The 18319-nt window shown below is 36.1% G+C and overlaps 1 protein-coding gene across 6 annotated transcripts in view; it reads right to left on the bottom strand.

The window, feature by feature from the left end:
• The window catches only part of HELZ (helicase with zinc finger), a 156404-nt gene that overhangs the window by 102358 nt on the left and 35727 nt on the right, over positions 1–18319 (bottom strand). For all 6 annotated transcript variants that reach the window (XM_036835893.1, XM_036835892.1, XM_036835896.1 and 3 more), the window contains 7 exons: positions 16766–16890; positions 14255–14311; positions 10065–10116; positions 8595–8670; positions 6381–6579; positions 5800–5907; positions 4445–4742 (listed from right to left, as the gene is read on the bottom strand). In XM_036835893.1, the coding sequence (XP_036691788.1) occupies positions 4445–4742; positions 5800–5907; positions 6381–6579; positions 8595–8670; positions 10065–10116; positions 14255–14311; positions 16766–16890 (915 nt within the window). The remainder of the gene's footprint in view (positions 1–4444; positions 4743–5799; positions 5908–6380; positions 6580–8594; positions 8671–10064; positions 10117–14254; positions 14312–16765; positions 16891–18319) is intronic.

Here is an 18319-nt window from a genome sequence, read left to right as displayed (position 1 = left end):
CAGGTTAGAATCAATATGCATAAAATCACTTAGGGAGAGTTTAACACTGACTTATTAACCAACTCCTATAATAATAAATCTGAAACCCTGACAAATTATAAACCTTCGGAATTTGTTACCCTGAGATATGATAGGCAGAAGCTACACATGTATTTTAAGAGAAATTCATAAGAAAAAGTTAAAGATAATTAGAACATACCTAATTTCCTGAAGATAACATATGGGAAGAACTGTTACTATCAAAAATAGAATTCAACGTTGGAATAACTAGTCTGACACAAGATTTGCTTCCCAACTTCCCTCACCCTTCTGACTACTGTGAATAGCAAATGCTCTCATTTCAGCCGCATAGTTACTATTCTAATAAAGCATCCAAAGGGTTGGCTTGTTTTATCTTGAAGTATGTAGTACAGCAGACTTGAAAATTATCCTTAACAAACCCTGGACCGTGGATAAGAAGTTAGGAGAAAAACATGCAGTGTCCTACATACCCAGCACAAAGGCTAACACACAAGAGGCATGCAGTAAATGCATGTCAAATGTAGGGTTTATTAAAAACAGGTATATTTATCTAGGACTTAAAGAGAATGAGATGAAATGATTCCTAATTCCAAAATTGGATACAACACTCTTCCTTAGGAAACATTTTGGTCCGTGGTTTTACAAATCTTCACAGCCCAAATCAACAATAAAACAAAATCCCAAAGGAAACCCAAACTACGACTTCAGCTATCCATTTCAACATCGTTCCTTTCACTAAAAGAGCTACTCAGACGGAAGATGAACATCTCTTAGCTTATCCATGTTGTCTGTTCTCTTAATGAGGCTAATAAAAAGTTAAAACAGCAGAGTAACAACATAGGAGTACCTCACACTTTTTACATGCTTCTACTCAGTTACATTTATCTTTTATTGACAAATATACTATTTTTTGTTTGTTTGTTCTGTTTTTTTTCTTTTTGGCCACGCCACGCAGCATATGGGATCTTAGTTCCCCGACCAGGGATCGAACCCGCGTCCCCTGCACTGGAAGCGTGGAGTCTTAACCACTGGACTGCCAGGGAAGCCCCTATTTTTTAAATCAATTTTTCTATTAATTTTCTGACCCCATAATAGTAAACATTATATATTTATATATATAAACATGTCCTTAATTTACCAACAACTTTGACAGCCAGAGATAGTTTTTAAGACGTACTAACTTTTAATGTTAATTTTAACATACATTGCTAGACTAAAAGTAATGTGTAATAAATATCGTTTTCAAATTTAAATATAAGAACTAATTTCCAACATATAGCTTCCAGATATTCAAAGCAGAATTCCAGATCAGTTTTGTCAAGCAAAAATTTTCTATTACTCAAACTGAGGTATAAAGTGTATAACGCAGTTTGTGTTCTAAGCAAGGGGAAAACTCACTAACTTCCTTCTTTTGTAAATGTCCTTTGCCACAAATTTGTGAGAAGCACATCTTTAATCCAAAAAAATTTTTCTTTAGTTCATATAGTGCCTTTTTCTGTACCTGAACCTCACCAACAAGGAAAAAACAATGAAAAAAAACGACATCAATTGTAAGAGTAGTAAAAATATCAAAGACAGAACTAAAAATGAGCACAACAGGTCAGCTAATTTAAGTAATGACCAAAAAAAGCCAATCAAATGTCATCTAGCTTGCCTAAACCTAGATTTAAGTTTTTCTCTTTATAATGTTCAAAATATCTTATCAGAAAATACATTTTGTAGATTTTATATTGTTCTCTTGTAATATTTGTTTTTCCTATGTATGTCCTTGAAAAACAAATTTCACTATGTGAAATTGTTTTAATGTTTCCAAATTAGTTCAAGAAAATGCCTGATTTTATTCAATTATTTTCCATAACATAACAACTTAGAAGTAAGACCTTGTTTAAAGGAAAATAGGCAAAGATATCAAACTGCAAAAAGGTCACTAAGAAAAAGGATATACTATTACAGAAAGGGGGGAGGGTATAAAGTATTGGTCCCAGATGGGAGAACATCCCTGTCTGTATTAATTCCCGCTACCATATCTGAATCAAATATAAATTTTACTATATTTTCAAACTGATATATCAGAAACATCAGAAATGAGACTCTTTATTTCTTCCAGTTACCAGTCTCAAAACATCATTCATCTTGGGACAACTTCTCTTGCCAAGATCTCTAAGTGCTGTCGTCTCAATAACTTGGGTCTTCATCTCTGCTTTTCAGTCCCTTGGCTGCACCCTAGTCTTGGTCCTCACTAAAAAAAACAAAAACACAAAAACAAAACAAAACAAAAAACGCTTCTCTCTTCCTTTTTTCTTTCTGTTTGCAAATCAGAAATTATCCTAATGACGGCTAATGATAACATCAGCAGCTACTACTAAATGCCTACTATGTGCCAGATATTGTGCAAGGTTTAGTTCTAGTTCTCACGATAATCCTCTATGACAGATATTACTAGCCCCATTTACCAGATGTTTCCACATGAAGCTCAGAGATGTTAAGTTCTCTGCCCAGGGTCATACAGGAATTAAGTAGAAAATCAGGATTTGAATCCAATTCTATTTACCTCTGAAGTCTGTCCACTGCTCTGTTTCTCCAACTGGAAAAGTAGCACATAGCTGGGGCAAAAGTAGCCAAAGCACCCTCAATCTCTCAAGCCCATGAGGGTGCCCTGAAATCCTCTTCATCACCACTTCCCTTATCATGTTTTAACAGTATCGTTTTCTCTTTTTATTGCAGATATTTAACATTTTATATTATTAATTAAATAGGCTTTTATTAACTAGTACAGATTTTTGACAACACTTACAAACTTATTTTTATGGGAAATGAGTCATGAGTTAAAAGCCACAATCTAAAAGCAAACTTTTAAAGTACAACCCACATGTAAGCCAAGAACATCCTTTTAGAATTATATTTGAGAGTAGGAGATGCATGTCAGTATCTCTATGATTTTAAATCTCCTTATGATTTAAAAAGGGTGCAATCTAGTAGTTCTCAAGTTCTAGTCTCTAAAAGCAACGTAATGGCGTAAGAGTAAACAAACCACTGCATTCAAGAGAAATCCAGCCTGCGCTGTTTTTGAAAATAAAGTTTTATTGGAACACAGTCACACCCATCCATTTACATACTGTCTATGGCAGCTTTCTCACTATAATGCAGAGCTGAGTAATTGGAATAGAGATCATCTGCCCTGTAACACCTAAAATATTTACTATCTGGCCCTTTACAGAAAAAATATGCCAACTAACTGCTTTATTAGTAAATATAAATCAAGTATTTTTATTTCATCAACTACTGTATCTGTTTGGCTATGGGAATTAACATATTTTTATTCCAAAGAGTAGTAAAAAGATGACAAAAGCAGAACACAACAGAATAAAAACAGGTAAAAGGGATCAAAGTAAATGAAAAGTATGAGTAAAATGAAGGATGGGTAATAATATTAGCACATATACAAGAAGGTAACACCTACTTGTTCCATTTTGGCACAAATGTTGCTTTAACCCTCCTCACAGCTAAAGGTAAAGGGGACAGAACCAGTTTCACCTGCTCGTTATGCCCAAAAAATAAAGTCCTAGCAGTTACTCATGAAAAAAACTTCTAGGTTCTCATAAATGGGACACTGTGGACATAATGAAAAACATCCTCCACAATATGCTTAGTTACAGTCAATATAATAGCAAGTTTCACACAGCTCTGCTGTATGAAGTGTTTGTTAAATAATTATTTAGTGCTCATGAAATAAAATAAAGCACCTATAAATCCAACCAAGAGCCAAAGAAAGGTAGGCTAACGTGCCCTTCCCTTATCCAGTTGGATCTTGGCATAAAATTTAGGTTTAGGCAGTAACATGACAATTTACAAAGTAATTCACCATCTTCTGCAGGTGCCTGCGTGTTAAAACCAGGGACCTCTTCCCAAGAACATGAAGCAGATCCTATTAAAGGCACTTTGGTCTCCTTTATACTAGTAAAATCAAGTTGTGAAAGCTTATTTTTAGGACTTTCCATTCAGAGATAATGTACTAATATCAGCAAAGTTAACTGGACCATCAGGTGAACATGGAAATAGACACTGTAGGTGTATTCACAATTACCACTGAAATGATATTCTACCCAAACTAATACTGAAAGGTTTTACTGTGCTAAAATCATCAAATGAAGTTGGTAGACCAAAAGAGACCTGATCATCTACTTATACAAGTCTGGGGAACCTCAAAGCAAGCTTTGCCTGATGACTGTATGAAGTGACCAGGGCATAATGCAAACCATTCGAATCCCATTACACAGTAAATGAGTCAATAAACTTGGGATCTTTTTCTTTACTATTCCCTCCCTGTCCATGGTATATTTAGGGGCCAATACATATCTTTTAATGTTGCTGTTATAGTGCCTTTTAATACATCATTATCAGGGGAAAAAAGTCTAAATTTTACCTTCTGTAGAAGCTGCATCAATCATTACTCTTTGCATGAGTACTGGTTCCAATCCAAAGTCGAAAACTATGGTTTGGCGAAAAGTTCCAAATATTTCTGTGTTAAATGCTATCCCGACTTTATACACGTAATGATCTAATCCATTTTGGGCCATCTTTCCTCCTATCCATTCTTGACAGTTTTCTGGGACTTCTTGTGATACCTGGGTAGTACTATCTCCGGCAGATATTGCAATGATACTAAAATGAGGACGATGAGCGTCATAAAGCAATGCTACACGATACAGCATTCTTGCAGGCTACAAGGAAGTTAAAATAATTTGTTGAGTACAAGGGGGTGAAAAATCCAGTTGTAATTGGGCTCTTCAATGAAAATATTTCCATAAGGGACTTTTACTTTCCCATGCTTCTAAGACACTACGTTAAAAATACAAGTTGTACTCGTAAGCCATTTAAGAAAAAAAAATCAGAAGGGTTAAAAAAAAATCAGTTGTTAAAATGATATATTTATGATGTCAATTATATCTCAATATGGCTGACATTTTCAAAAATGATACATTTACGCTACATTACTAGCCTCCCTGCTCTTTCTGTGATACATTAATCTTTCACTGTGGCAAAAGCTTTCACCCTGTATCACCATCACCTCCAACTTTCCATACCCTTGGCCTAAAAAAGTTTTATCTAGCCTCAAGGAGGAGGTCTTCATAGGAGAGCAGTGACCTCTGAAGACACTGGATTGGGTTCAAGGCCGAAGCTAAACGTTCCCAGATTTTTCATCCCAAGATGCAGATGGTACAGTGGAAGAAACATCACCAAAAAGTACACAAAACTTTTCCACTGCATATATTCACAGAAATATTTTACTTTGCTTCATTCTTAAACTTTGAACATTATAATTCAGGCTGGGAAGCACTGCAGAAAATGTCTCATATTAAAAACCCGTTATTACAGAATTTGTGATTTCATTAAATCAAAATGAAAAACAAACTCATTGTTTGAATATCTTAGAACCACCAGATTAAACAATTCAATTTTTAAATAGTTAACTACAAGCCGTGAACCCCATCCTATGTTTTAAGTTTGGAAGACAACATGTCGAAGACCTCTTCACCAAATAAATAAATAAGCAAGTATCTAAACATCTACAAAGCTTTTATCTCAAAATCTAAGAAAAACCTGTACCCTTCATGATCAAAATACAGCAATATGCTTATCACAATATAGAACCTACATAAAAATGCACTTAGAATAAAACATTTTCAATGCTCTTTCAACACACAGATTTAAAGGTCCAAAAAACCTTTACGAAAATTGAAAGACATATATATTCTTCAACTATCACAAAATTCATACCTTACAAGTGAGAGCAAAGGTCCATGTCTGGTGAGATTTTTTGGTGTTGACAGTAACGGACAGATCAGGGTTATGCTCTACCTTTACTCCTTCTATACATTCACTAAGCTGAAAACAGAGAGCAGTTAATGTTATGTTTTATTCCTAAAAACACAAACACACACTTTTGGCATGGTAAATAAATGTCAACGGTAAAGGTGCTGATGGAACTGTTTACAAAGCAAGGTATTTTATACATTAATTTTCAGTTATTTTTATAAGCACAAAATATAATAAAGCTAAAATAAGAGACATAAGAAAACTAACAACAACAACAACAACAACAAAAAATGGCAATAAAAACTCCCTGAATGAAGACAAATTAATATAATACCTGCAAGTCTCCAAACAAATGGCTTAGTTCTGCTCTTTATTTTAGCAAATGGGTCTACTTTTGCTACTAAAAACACTTTATCAAGAATCAAGTGTTTCACATAGAGGATAGGGAAATAAACCAAGATACAGCACGAAATAAAGTCAAGACTCAAACAAGGGCACTGTTTAAAACAAACAAACAAAAAAATGCAGTTTATTTTCCTCACCACTTTCTCAGGAGATAATGAATTCATCCACTTTTCTATCAAGGTTTCCATGTAACTGCCTGAGAGCTGTTTATTCTCATTTTGCTGTTTCAATTTTATCAACCGTGAAGCATATCTTTTCTGCCATTCTGCTAGTTCTTCCTGGGAATGTGCTGAAGTACACTGGGCACCATACCTACAGATTCCTTGCTCTAAAAATCTAAGTAGAATAGGAAAGACTGTTTTATCATATACTTTGTTGGACCATTTAAAAGATAAACTTCCAGCATTTGCCCTCCGACTCTCCAATAACAAAAACAAAACTTCATCTCCTGAAAGGCCATATTTATCACATGTCTTGCACCGAAGAGGAAGAAGAGGTTTAGAAAACATTTGTAACAGTTAATCAAAACAGCAACCCCCACCATGTTCACTGACCTCTTTCTCTGGAGTTAAGGGGATGACAAAGCAGAACATATTCATAACCGCCCCCCACCCACAAAAACTGGCATTGCAAAGGTAGCTTCCTTCATGGTATAACAACTCTGTTAGACAATTCCTCTTAGAGCAGAATTTTTCTAAAGCAACACTGACATCAAGTGGATTAGTTCGTCAAGCACAGGTATGCCCTACTTCCCAAAATGATACGACCTAAAGAAAATTTTCCACATACTAGAAATTTTGTTCTGGGAAAAAAAAAAAAAAAAAAAAAAGTAATATGTCACTGAATTAACATTTCAAGGCTTCTACTTTTCACCTTCAAATGTAATGCTTTCACTCTTCCCTACATTACTATTGCCTATATTTCATTGAGAATATTGGACTATATTAATTTGCTTGAAGTTTTAAATAAATTAAGAATAAAAGTTTTATGTAAGAATCACAATTAATTCAATAGTCAGATTAAATTCTTCAATGGGTAAATTCATAAAATTCAACTGATAATTCAATGGTCAAAAGAGATAAAAATGCAAGACTTTGATCAGTAACTTTTTTTTTTAACTTTTAAATACTCTATAAAATAATAGATCCAGCCAGTTTTTAAACATTCAAAAATTAATAAAAGATCTTCTGAGAGAAAAAATGAAAATCAAACTATAAATAGCAAATGGATAAAAGCAATGTTATGTTACAGATAATTTTTCAACTGGAAAAATATAAGAAATACAAAATGAACCACAGCACAGTGTAAATTATCAAGTGTTTCACCCTATTTGAAAAGACGAGTGTATTTAAAGCTTTTCTTGATGATACATAAAGTACTTGAACTTAAATTATGCTATTTATTAAGTTCTCTTATGCTTAAGACACATTTAAAATCATGCATTTGTTTCTCTTCAGTATGTCGTAATAAGCCAAATATTTCTTTGTCTTTCTATTGCTTTGCTTTAAATTATTTCCCTAAAAATTGAAGGTTTGATATTCTCATCTGGACTATAAATTTTCTCATACTTCCTTTGCACGGGATCGCGTTCTACCTCTCCTACAACATTGATGCCACCAGGATTTTAAAAATTTACTACCTAGTTTCTTTATTTCTACAATAAAATCAAACCTGACCTCTTGACTATTCAATCATCAAAGCTGCATATCAAACTTCCGTCATTATCAAAAGCAACCTAGAGTAATTAGAACTTATATCTAAAGAACCAATAGTTTCTAGTTCTTATAAAAAGAACCTTTCTTGATGTAACTTTAATAATTCTTTCTACCTTAACATATAATTATTAAATTTTGAAAGGTTAGCCCTTCAAATATAAATTACTCATAAATTCTATATAAGATTACGTGATAATAGATTTTCTTTTTTTTTTAGAAAAGTTATTAAAATAATTTAAGATTTCTTTATCTATTTTATGCTCCATTTCAGTTTAAATAAGGTAACTTCAACTTCAATCACCATAATTTAGGTAAATTTCACATAAACAAGAGACCAGCAATTAAATTGAGTCATATTAATCCAACTGGTATTACAGAAGTCTTAACAATCTCCATTTAGATCACTGTTGTTTATAATTAAAAGAAGGATCATCAATATGGTTTTGATTATTATTTAATGATAATGACCATTTTGGCTTCTGTTTCAAATTGAAAATAAACCATTTTACTCAATTGTTATGCTTCTTCCTTCACATATTCTTTAAATCTGAATTACTACTTTTCAAAAAGTGAAGGAAAATTAACTATCCTTTGAATAAAGACATGTCATTGGTTTAAAAAAAAAATTCACGTTACCTTTTACACAAAGTATATTCCTCGCTGCTTGTGATTCCCCTAGGTGGTGGGCGGAAATGCCAACCATTACAAGATCCTAGAGAGTAATCAGGATATAGTCTTATCATTTGAGGCTTGCTGATAATTCTGATATTTTAATGTGTAAGAAATACTATAAACCCTCCATACACATCATCTCAGATGATGTAAAAAGAACATGACATGCTTGCCTCTACCAAAAGAGTCATCTACCAGTCAAACGAATTATAAATCACTTAGCCATATGAAACTTAGACATCACTGAAGAAGCAGTTACACGGCAGCTAAGACACATCAATGACCCTTGCTCTACCCCAGCGACTGGCGGACGCACTTCCAAGTGCAGTCTCCTGCCTGGCGTCTACAGGGGAGGTGTGTTGGCATGCTTGTCATTTCTTACGTATGAGCCGTGTCTCTATTAGGAACTGTTTCAGGAATGAGAAAATTATGGTATCCTGGAAGGAAATTTTGTAAAACAAATTCCAGTACTGCATATGGAGTGAGAAGAAGTTCCACTTTACCATCCATGTTCCTTAGGGTCTGTCTGACACATGGCACTGAATGAAGTAATCTTTTTTTAATAATTGAAATAAAGTTCAAAAAGGTGAATTCTGAGATAAGAGCTAAAAAATAACATTAGTTTCCTTCTGAATACAATGAGTTTTAATTAATGCACTTGGATAAAAGGTTCCAAATAAGCCAAGGAAAATAAAGCGTCAGAGAGAAACGGCTGAGCTCCAGAGGCTGGGCAGCAGCAAGTTTCCCAGGACCCTGTAGCCATTTTCTACGTCCTCACCGGTCACTGCGCTCCGCCGCCCCCAAAGCACACTCCGCCCGGCTGAGCTTAAAGCTGCGTTTCGCCCCTTCCTATCTGCGTGACCGGGAAAATTACCGAACCTTAATGAACATCAGTTTTATCACCTATCAAAGAGATGAAGAAAGACTCTAAGAAGTCAGTACTCGTTTCTGTGAAAGCCACTACATGGCAGACATCATTCAGCAAACGCTCAATGAATGCCCGTCTCTCTTCACCTTCCTCTGGCAGGAGAAGAGGAGATCACAGACTTTCACTGTGGCAGGAACAACGTAGCTTACAGGTCAGAACTTCCAAAAAGTAGTAACTGTACTAGCCTGTGATAGAGAGAAAGGAGAAAAGACCTCCCTCTGCAGATTGCTAAGAGCAAGGTTCAAGTTCAGAACTGTGCACATGGAGGAAAGAAGGCAAAATAGGTCACTTCCGGGGTTACCTCCCATCTCCGTACTCTATTACTCCATGACAGGGGCTAGTGAACAAACTGCTTCCATCCGCACTACTTCTTAAAATTAAATCTTTATATTCTCTCTTGTACCTCCACTAACATGTAATCTAACTCAGAAATTTCCTCCCAATAATCAATAAAGAAGCAATGCCCAAAATCACAGCTACCAGAAGTTATACAGTTTCGTACTTACCCTCTTCTAAGTCTTCCACATGATATCCAGAGAGGACGTTACCGGTTGCTGTCTGCAATTTTTCAAATGAAAGAAATTTTTATAATAAGAAATAACTAGTTGATGTTGAATTAAACTTGGACATTTTTAACATTTTTTTAAAAAGCTTGAGATTGAATATTTAGAAATTTTTAATAAACATTAATATGCAAACGGTATCTTTTGCTCCTTGCTCTAGTTTCCATACGTAAATATGGAAAAGAAGTACTTCTGTGGCCCTCATTAAGGAAACTGACAGAGATTCCTTCCCTACATAAAAATTACCTGGGAGCAAGAGAAGTCTCGGTCCCCAGTCCTGAACCCCGTGGAGTAGCACCTTCCATCCGTGTACGTATTGCACTCTCCTCTGCTAACGTCTACAGTATGACCAGCCGGCGAGGGGCTTTTTCTCCTGCATCAAGTGCAGCACCACCACCACTTGAGGACCTGGGAGCCTGTCCTGGCCGAGTCCCCCTCGCTGCTCTAGGACGAGACCTTCTCCCACAGTGGAGCCCACGGCTGGGGACCCGCTCGCCCTGACTTCCCCTCTAATGCACGTAAGTCCTCCACGTGCCCCTTGAGCTATAACTTTACTCTAAGCTCCACACCCCCAATTGCAACTGAGTGCCAGCTAGAGAACAGTTAAGTGCCAGCTTAACTATTCTATAGCATTTTACGTGCTGGGCCACTGTCAGCCATGCACAGATCCACTGTCAACAGCCTGCAACTGCCTTCCTGCATCCCTGTGCCTCAGAGGATCCGGCGCGTAATGAATGCTCAGTAAATCTGGATGGACGGGTGGATGGGTGCATGGATGGATGACCACCCAGGCACTTCAAACACAGTACGTGTAAGTAAAGTTCATCAACTTTAACCCCAAATCTCATCTTCCTTCAGCGCTCCTTACCTCAGGTTAATGGATTCATCTTCCCCCAAAAGAGCCAGGCTGAAACCCTGAAAGCCATCTCAGACTCTGTGCTGCTCCGAGTGTTCTCCAAATCTTTGCCCAACCAGGTCTAGAAGGCCTCTCACGTCTGTCTCATACTCAACACCCCCTGCCACTATCCTAGGTAAGAGCATCATTACTACTTGTCTCATCTACCCCTGAACCAACTGACTGCCAACTTATTGTACCAAGTCACTCCTGGCTCTTTACTTAGCTGCCTCTATCCTTTAACTTCAGTTCTGACACTAGCCTCCCTGGTTTCCCTGCAGGGTGTTTATCTCTCCTTTCCCTGCTTGTACTTCCATTACAGAACCCACTGACCACAGGCTGCCCTGTGGCTACATTAGCTATGCACATCTTGGGCTGGCCCTTCAGATTGTTTTTCATGGATTTCTCAGCTTTCCAAAGCCCAAAGAACCTTGAACAGCACACGCACTCAGTAAATGTCAAACTGAATGAGAAGGAGGAAACGGTATCCCAAGATGAAATTTGGAATGCCTTGTACCATAGAAAGAATGGCATAAATGCTAATTGGGCATAACTGAAACAATAATATCACCATAATTTACATGTCACTGATTAAACTGGACCCTTTTTAGGTTGGGCTGGAACTAAATCACTATAATACTGTTTCAACAGGAAAATGCCTTCTGATTCTCAAACTACTTACTAACAAGTTTTTAAAGACAACCCATTCTTTTTGCAAAATGAGGACTGAATATAAGAATACATAAGCTAACAAATAAATCAGGAGTAATTATTAACATTATAAGGACTCTATGCGCACCAAAAAGGTATATTAAAAGATCCTTTAAAATTCTATAAGCAAGATCTAAGCAGCATAGTCCCACACTAGCCCTTAAAATATGATTCTAACTACAGAGAATTTATAAATGTAAGAGCTAAAAATTCACTACAAGTATGAATTGAAAGTATCTCCTCTAAAAAAATTTATCAAAATAAATTTACCAAATATGCGAGAAAAAATGGGAAGACAATGTTTTGGTGATGAAATAAAGCTGAAAGCATGTATAACTGTCAGAAGGGAAACACGCGTGGCGCACTTCGTGAGTCAGCGTCTACAACAACCCGCGAGCGGGCGGAGCGCGCCTGTGGTGACACTGCAGCCCTCAGCCTGGCGGGCTCTGGGGAGCAGCACATCCACATCAGAAGGGCTGGTGAAAACGAGCAGCTCGAGCCTGGGCTGAATGTTCGGCCACTGTGGCTTTTAGTTTCCAGGTACTGTGTTTAGTTTTGTTTTTTTAACACCCTTTTTATATGCTCAGACCCTAAGACAGAAAGGCAACATCAATTAGTTTGTGATCTTCAGTCTCTACTGAGACCTTCAGGGAAGGCAGCCGAAGTTCACACTGCTAGAATTCCTGTAAAGTTACAATCAAATCTATTGATTGGATATTTGAAGTTTTCCTAAAGAATATGTGTTGTTTTTCTTTTCGTTAGTCAGCCTTTAGTTCCATGTCTTTACTCTCATCCACTAGCATTTACAGGTCAAACGTCAGCTCAGCCCAATCTTTAAATAACACATTGTTGCTATTTTTAAATACGTCAGGTGCAATAATAAGTAAGGGTAGCATTGTTTGTTAGCTTTTTCTAGATGGATTTTTTTAATAGTACCAGTGCACTAACCAAAAATACTACTACTCTGGTTACACAGAAAAGAAATTATAAACAAAATTTAAGTCACTTATTCCAAAAGTACAGTCACAAAATGAGAGTCAAGTGATATTTGTGACCTTATACATAACAGGATTATAAATATTAAAAATAAAATTTTATATATATTTGTGTATGATTATCAGATGTAAAGCTGCTAATTCAACTAAGGTAATAAAAGAGGAGAACAAGGCCAAAAATCATCTTATTTTATGTTCTCATTTTAAGAGTCTAAAACACTTATAATTGTCATATTTTACTTCTTAGAAATTAAAAGACTACGTATATACCAGAAGGGAAATGGCTTCGAAGTTAATTAGAGCTTATTGATTCTCAGTTAATTCATAATAAGATAACATAAGACTAAGAAAATAACATTTTTTAAAAGGCTATTTAATTGTAGCAAAACAAACAGTATCTTTATGCAGCTTATATAATTCACCATGACTGTCTTCTTTGCCTACTTATTTGTTGGTGTGAACTGCGATGTATGATTAGATTTGAAGTGGGAAAGTAATCTACAGGAGGTCAAGGTTTACACCCGGGGGCTCTTCTCATCCTCCTGGCCCGACAGGAGCACCCTTACCGCACTCTCCACGAGACCAGCACCTTCTCATTCTCAACTCAGCTTAAGTGTCTCGTCCCCTCACCACCATTCCAGTTATTTTTCCATCACAGAAAGTTTATTCTTTTCCCATCACAGAAAGCTTATTCTTTTCCCTCATACCACTTACCTCAATGTAAGTAAGAATTATACCTATACTTGTTTAATTGATTTATGTATTTATTGTCTATCTCCTCCCCAAGACTCTAACCTCCCAGATGACAAGGACCATGAGTGTCTTGTTCAGTACTGTATCCTCAGCACCTAGCATAATACCTAGCACATAGTAGATGCCATTTTTTAAATAAATAAGCCAATCAATCGATCACTTTACATGGGCTTCCATTTATGATAAAAACTGACAAAAATGGCTGTTTTTAAAATGAGACATCTAAATAAAAATACTCTTATATGCCCGTATGAGGAACAGAAATTTGAGACTTACAAAGCCACGGGCCTTCTACACGCCGCTGCTGTCCCCGGCCTTCAACTGCTTCACCAGAGCACATTTCTGTTCACCATTTACCCTGATACACATTATCTCCATCAGCTAAACTCATTCCCTAAAGATACTCCTCAAATCACAGACTTCTATTAGTTACTTAAAAACACAGAAGGCTTGAGGAGTATCTCACTTTTAATAACAGAATTTTCTAATTGCCAGATGTAGTTAAAAACTAAAATTTCCCCATTATCTTTCCATTTATTGGCCAGAGACAGCTAACAAAAACTAGGGACAAAACAGAAGACCTGGGATGCAGAGGCACCTTGATAGGAAGCAAAGTTCCTAGGATGGGACCAAGCCTGGTTACAGAAAGTCTAAAGGCTGCACTACCCCATCTTTAAAGCCTTGCTGATGCCCAGTGATTTTCCAAATTTTCATAAAGAACACGTACTAGCCAGACTGAGTTAAACTCTTCCCAAAGAGATCCAGTGAAATAGTCTTACCTCCGTTTCTGTGAGAAGTATTTTCAGTCTTGTCAAATCTTTTGTTACCATCCCATTCTGAAAGGGCAAATGAAAAACGGAAAAACCAAGTAGTATATTAGTTCTTTACTATGGGGACTTAACTCTTCAGCTGTTTCTAAGGTTTATCTGTAAAAAGAAAACCGATGCTATGCTCATCTCCCATCCTCATTACCATTGGAGGTGGTGATAAAGCTAACCATCTATGCGCAAAGTTAAAAAGATTAACAGGACAAAAGATACAGTGTGCCCTACAACACTGTATTCACCTTGCCCAAGAAGTTAAGATTAATTCAATAAAATATTCACAAAGGGTATCACTGAAGAGCAAGATAGAGTAAGTAAAGAAAAAAATAAACCTCAACTTTTTAAAACTCCTTTTTCTAAAACTAATAGGCTATATTTACAAAATGGTGAACTCAGTTACTTATGGCTCAGATTCACATACAATGATCACACTACTTAAAGATGGGTCATTAACAAAGCTGTTGAAGGAAAATACGTAAAACATTCACTCTTCTGAAATTCAAATTTCACTTGAGATTTGAAAGCAAATTGCTTCTTCCTAATTTTAAATTTAAAAATCTACAAACAATAAATGCTGGAGAGGGTGTGGAGAAACGGGAACCCTCCTACACTGTTGGTGGGAATGTAAGTTGATACAGCCACTATGGAGAACAGTATGGAGGTTCCTTAAAAAACTAAGAATAGAACTACCGTATGACCCACCAATCCCACTCCTGGGCATATGCCCTGAGAAAACCATAATTCAAAAAGAGTCATGTACCACAATGTTCATTGCAGCACTATTTACAATAGCCAGGTCATGGAAGCAACCTAAATGTCCATCAACAGATGAATGGATAAAGAAGATGTGGTACATATATACAACGGAATATCACTCAGACATTAAAAGGAATGAAACTGGGTCATTTGTAGAGATGTGGATGGACCTAGAGACCGTCATACAGAGTGAAGTAAGTCAGAAAGAGAGGAACAAATATCGTATATTAATGCATATATGTGGAATCGAGAAAAGTGGTACAGATGAACCTATCTGCAAAGCAGAAATAGAGACACAGACGTAGAGAACAAACGTATGGACACCAAGGGGGGAAAGGGGGGGTGGGATGAATTGGGAGATTAGGACCGACGTGTATACACTGCTGTGTATGGAATAGGTAACTAGTTGAGAGCCTGCTGGACAGCTCTGTGGTGACCTAGAAGGGAGGGAAATCCAGAAGTTGGGGTCGGCAGGGGGGAATATGTGTATACATATGGCTATTTCACTTCGCTGTACAGCAGAAACTAGCACAACACTGTGAAGCAATTATACCCCAATAAATTAAAAAATAATAAAATAAAATAAGTAAAAATCCAACAGGTAAAACTGTGTAATATGCTTAACTTGTATAGAAAAGTTCCTTAAGGATAGAATTATCTAAATAATAAAGAAGAGAACTATTCTTTATCATCTATTTAGAACTAAATACCCATACAATTTTGCTATATTAATAACACATCTTAGCTTTTATATTCATTTGTTAAAATGGTGACATCCAAAAATACTGTTAAACCAACTAAACAATTCACTGCCAAATAATTCCTTAGAAAATAACTAAATTACCCTCTGAGACGGGTCATTACATTGCACTCAACAATATACAAAGTACTTTCCTAATTTCCATTTTTTTTTTTTTTTACCAAATATATATTTATTTGCAGTGAAAACACAACTTTGCTCCAGCTTTCCACAATTTATGTTAATTCAGAAGAAAAGTATAGAGAATTCATGCTGTATAACAAAGTATACATGTATTTTCTTGCTTTCACTGTTTTTCATTATGATTCCTGAAAAATATCAGCAAATTCTGTAACAGTTACCAACTGGTAAAAAAAAAGTTATAATATCTCTTTTCTCCCAATTTCTATAGATTGCCAACTCTAAAGTACAAAAAAAGTAGTCTTTCAATTATCTCATCCAAAAACAAACAAAAACTCTCAAAAATTAAATACTACATACAAACATTTATCCCAAAGTCTGAAAAGAATTAGATAACTCCATCAGAGCAGTCATGAATATTAACTTACACATATGACATCTTCAGAAACAAAAGTAATTATTACTTAGTTTAGATAAATTTAAGCATTTTATAAATTGTTGAATTTAAGAATCCTATAAGATCATATGTCCACGGGAGCATTTTAAAACTCAAAAATATTTCCAGGTTCTGTTAAATTATACCTTTAAAGAAAATCATTTAGTTATTCTATACTTTCAAAGCTTAAAAAATATCTCCAGTTCTTATATATATTATCACAAACTACAAGAATCCAATGATTAAACATCAGTTTGTTGAAGAGAAATAAGCATCTCAAGATACTTATAAACTTTGATTTCTGACAGAACCTAGAGGAACGTAGGTATACACCTAAGGAGTCAAATGGATGAATCCGCTTTCAGACATTCAAATTTAGAACTCATCAACATACCAGGGACTCTCCTGTCAGTGACTTGGCAAGAATGCTGGATACAGGTTGGAGCTTTCCTTTAAGCTGCATGCAGCAAAGCACTGCTTGAAAGGTACCATCTCCCTTGGCCAGTCCTTCTCCCAGCACTGTCATGAAAGAACAGCCATCATTAACCACATAACATTCGATACACATTTTTCTCAATTTTATTATTAGCACACTATCCCAAGCATGACTTCTTTTATACTAAAAGAATAACTATAACTACTAGAGGAAGGCAGTGATGTTTCAGTTCTGTCCATGACATGCATAAAGCCAAGAAAAAGCATGGGACAATCAACATACCTAACCTACTACAGCCTATAGTCAGGTAGGATCACTGCAAAATCATGAGGAGAATTCATCTTACAGCTCTCCAGTGAAAATACTGTTCACCCTATGATTTCTGGGTAAATGAGGGCTTTTAAACTGCAGGGATAGATATTCGCTGAATAAAGTTCTTGCATTTTTGACAAAGAGACCCAGTGCCATTAAAATGCATAAGCATAGAAACTGCAAACCTCAATATTTCGATATTCCTAAGCAAGTAAGAATTAGCTTTTATCAAAACCAGCAAGATTAACTAAGAACCCAATTGTCAAATGGCCAGAGAAAATGCTACCGAATTTGTCTGCAAGGGTTTACTGACTTAATTTAATACAATCACAAGGAGAACATATTTCTAACAATACAGAATATACTCATTTTTATGCCATGTCATTTGAGATGATTTCCCACAACTGCTAATGGTTCAACCAGTAAAAAAATCTGTACCCTTCTCTTTACTGCTAAGTCCAAGATTCTATTTTTGGTTTATACACACTTCAGCTTCCTTTGCAAAAAGATAATTTGCTGAAAGAAAATATTTTGGAAATTGCATTTTTTCTAATTATTTTCAAGGAAATGTTTTGTTTAAGTATCAATATAATATACTGCATTTAAAGTCCATTGGGTCCATCCTTAATATATATATATATTTTTTTAAATAAATGTAATTATTTTATTTATTTATTTTTGGCTGCATTGGGTCTTTGTTGCTGCCTGTGGGCTTTCTCTAGTTGCGGTGAACAGGGACTACTCTTCGTTGCGGTGCACGGGCTTCTCGTTGCAGAGCATGGGCTCTAGGCGCAGGGGCTTCAGTAGTTGTGGCACGCTGGCTCGATAGTTGTGGCTCGCGGCCTCTAGAGCACAGGCTCAGTAGTTGTGGCGCACGGGCTTAGCTGCTCTGAGGCATGTGGGATCTTCCCGGACCAGGGCTCGAACCCGTGTCTCCTGCATTGGCAGGTGGATTCTTAACCACTGCACCACCAGGGAAGCCCTGTTCTTAATGTATTGATTTTGGTGGTACTGAATATATCCTTTTGTTATATGGTTCAATTTTTTTATTACCCAAATAACATAACAAAAGAACACTAATAAAATTCTACACAGAAGTTCACTATAAACTCACCACTCAACCAAAAAACTGTTTTCACTTATTCATGTTCTCTTCAAATTCTGATCAATATTTACATAATTTTTACATGACTGTAACTG

This window comes from Balaenoptera musculus, chromosome 20 (assembly GCF_009873245.2).
Source record: "Balaenoptera musculus isolate JJ_BM4_2016_0621 chromosome 20, mBalMus1.pri.v3, whole genome shotgun sequence".
NCBI classification, from domain to species: domain Eukaryota; kingdom Metazoa; phylum Chordata; class Mammalia; order Artiodactyla; family Balaenopteridae; genus Balaenoptera; species Balaenoptera musculus.
Note: the sequence above shows the minus strand (reverse complement) of the source record. Positions and strands in the feature narration are given on the sequence as shown.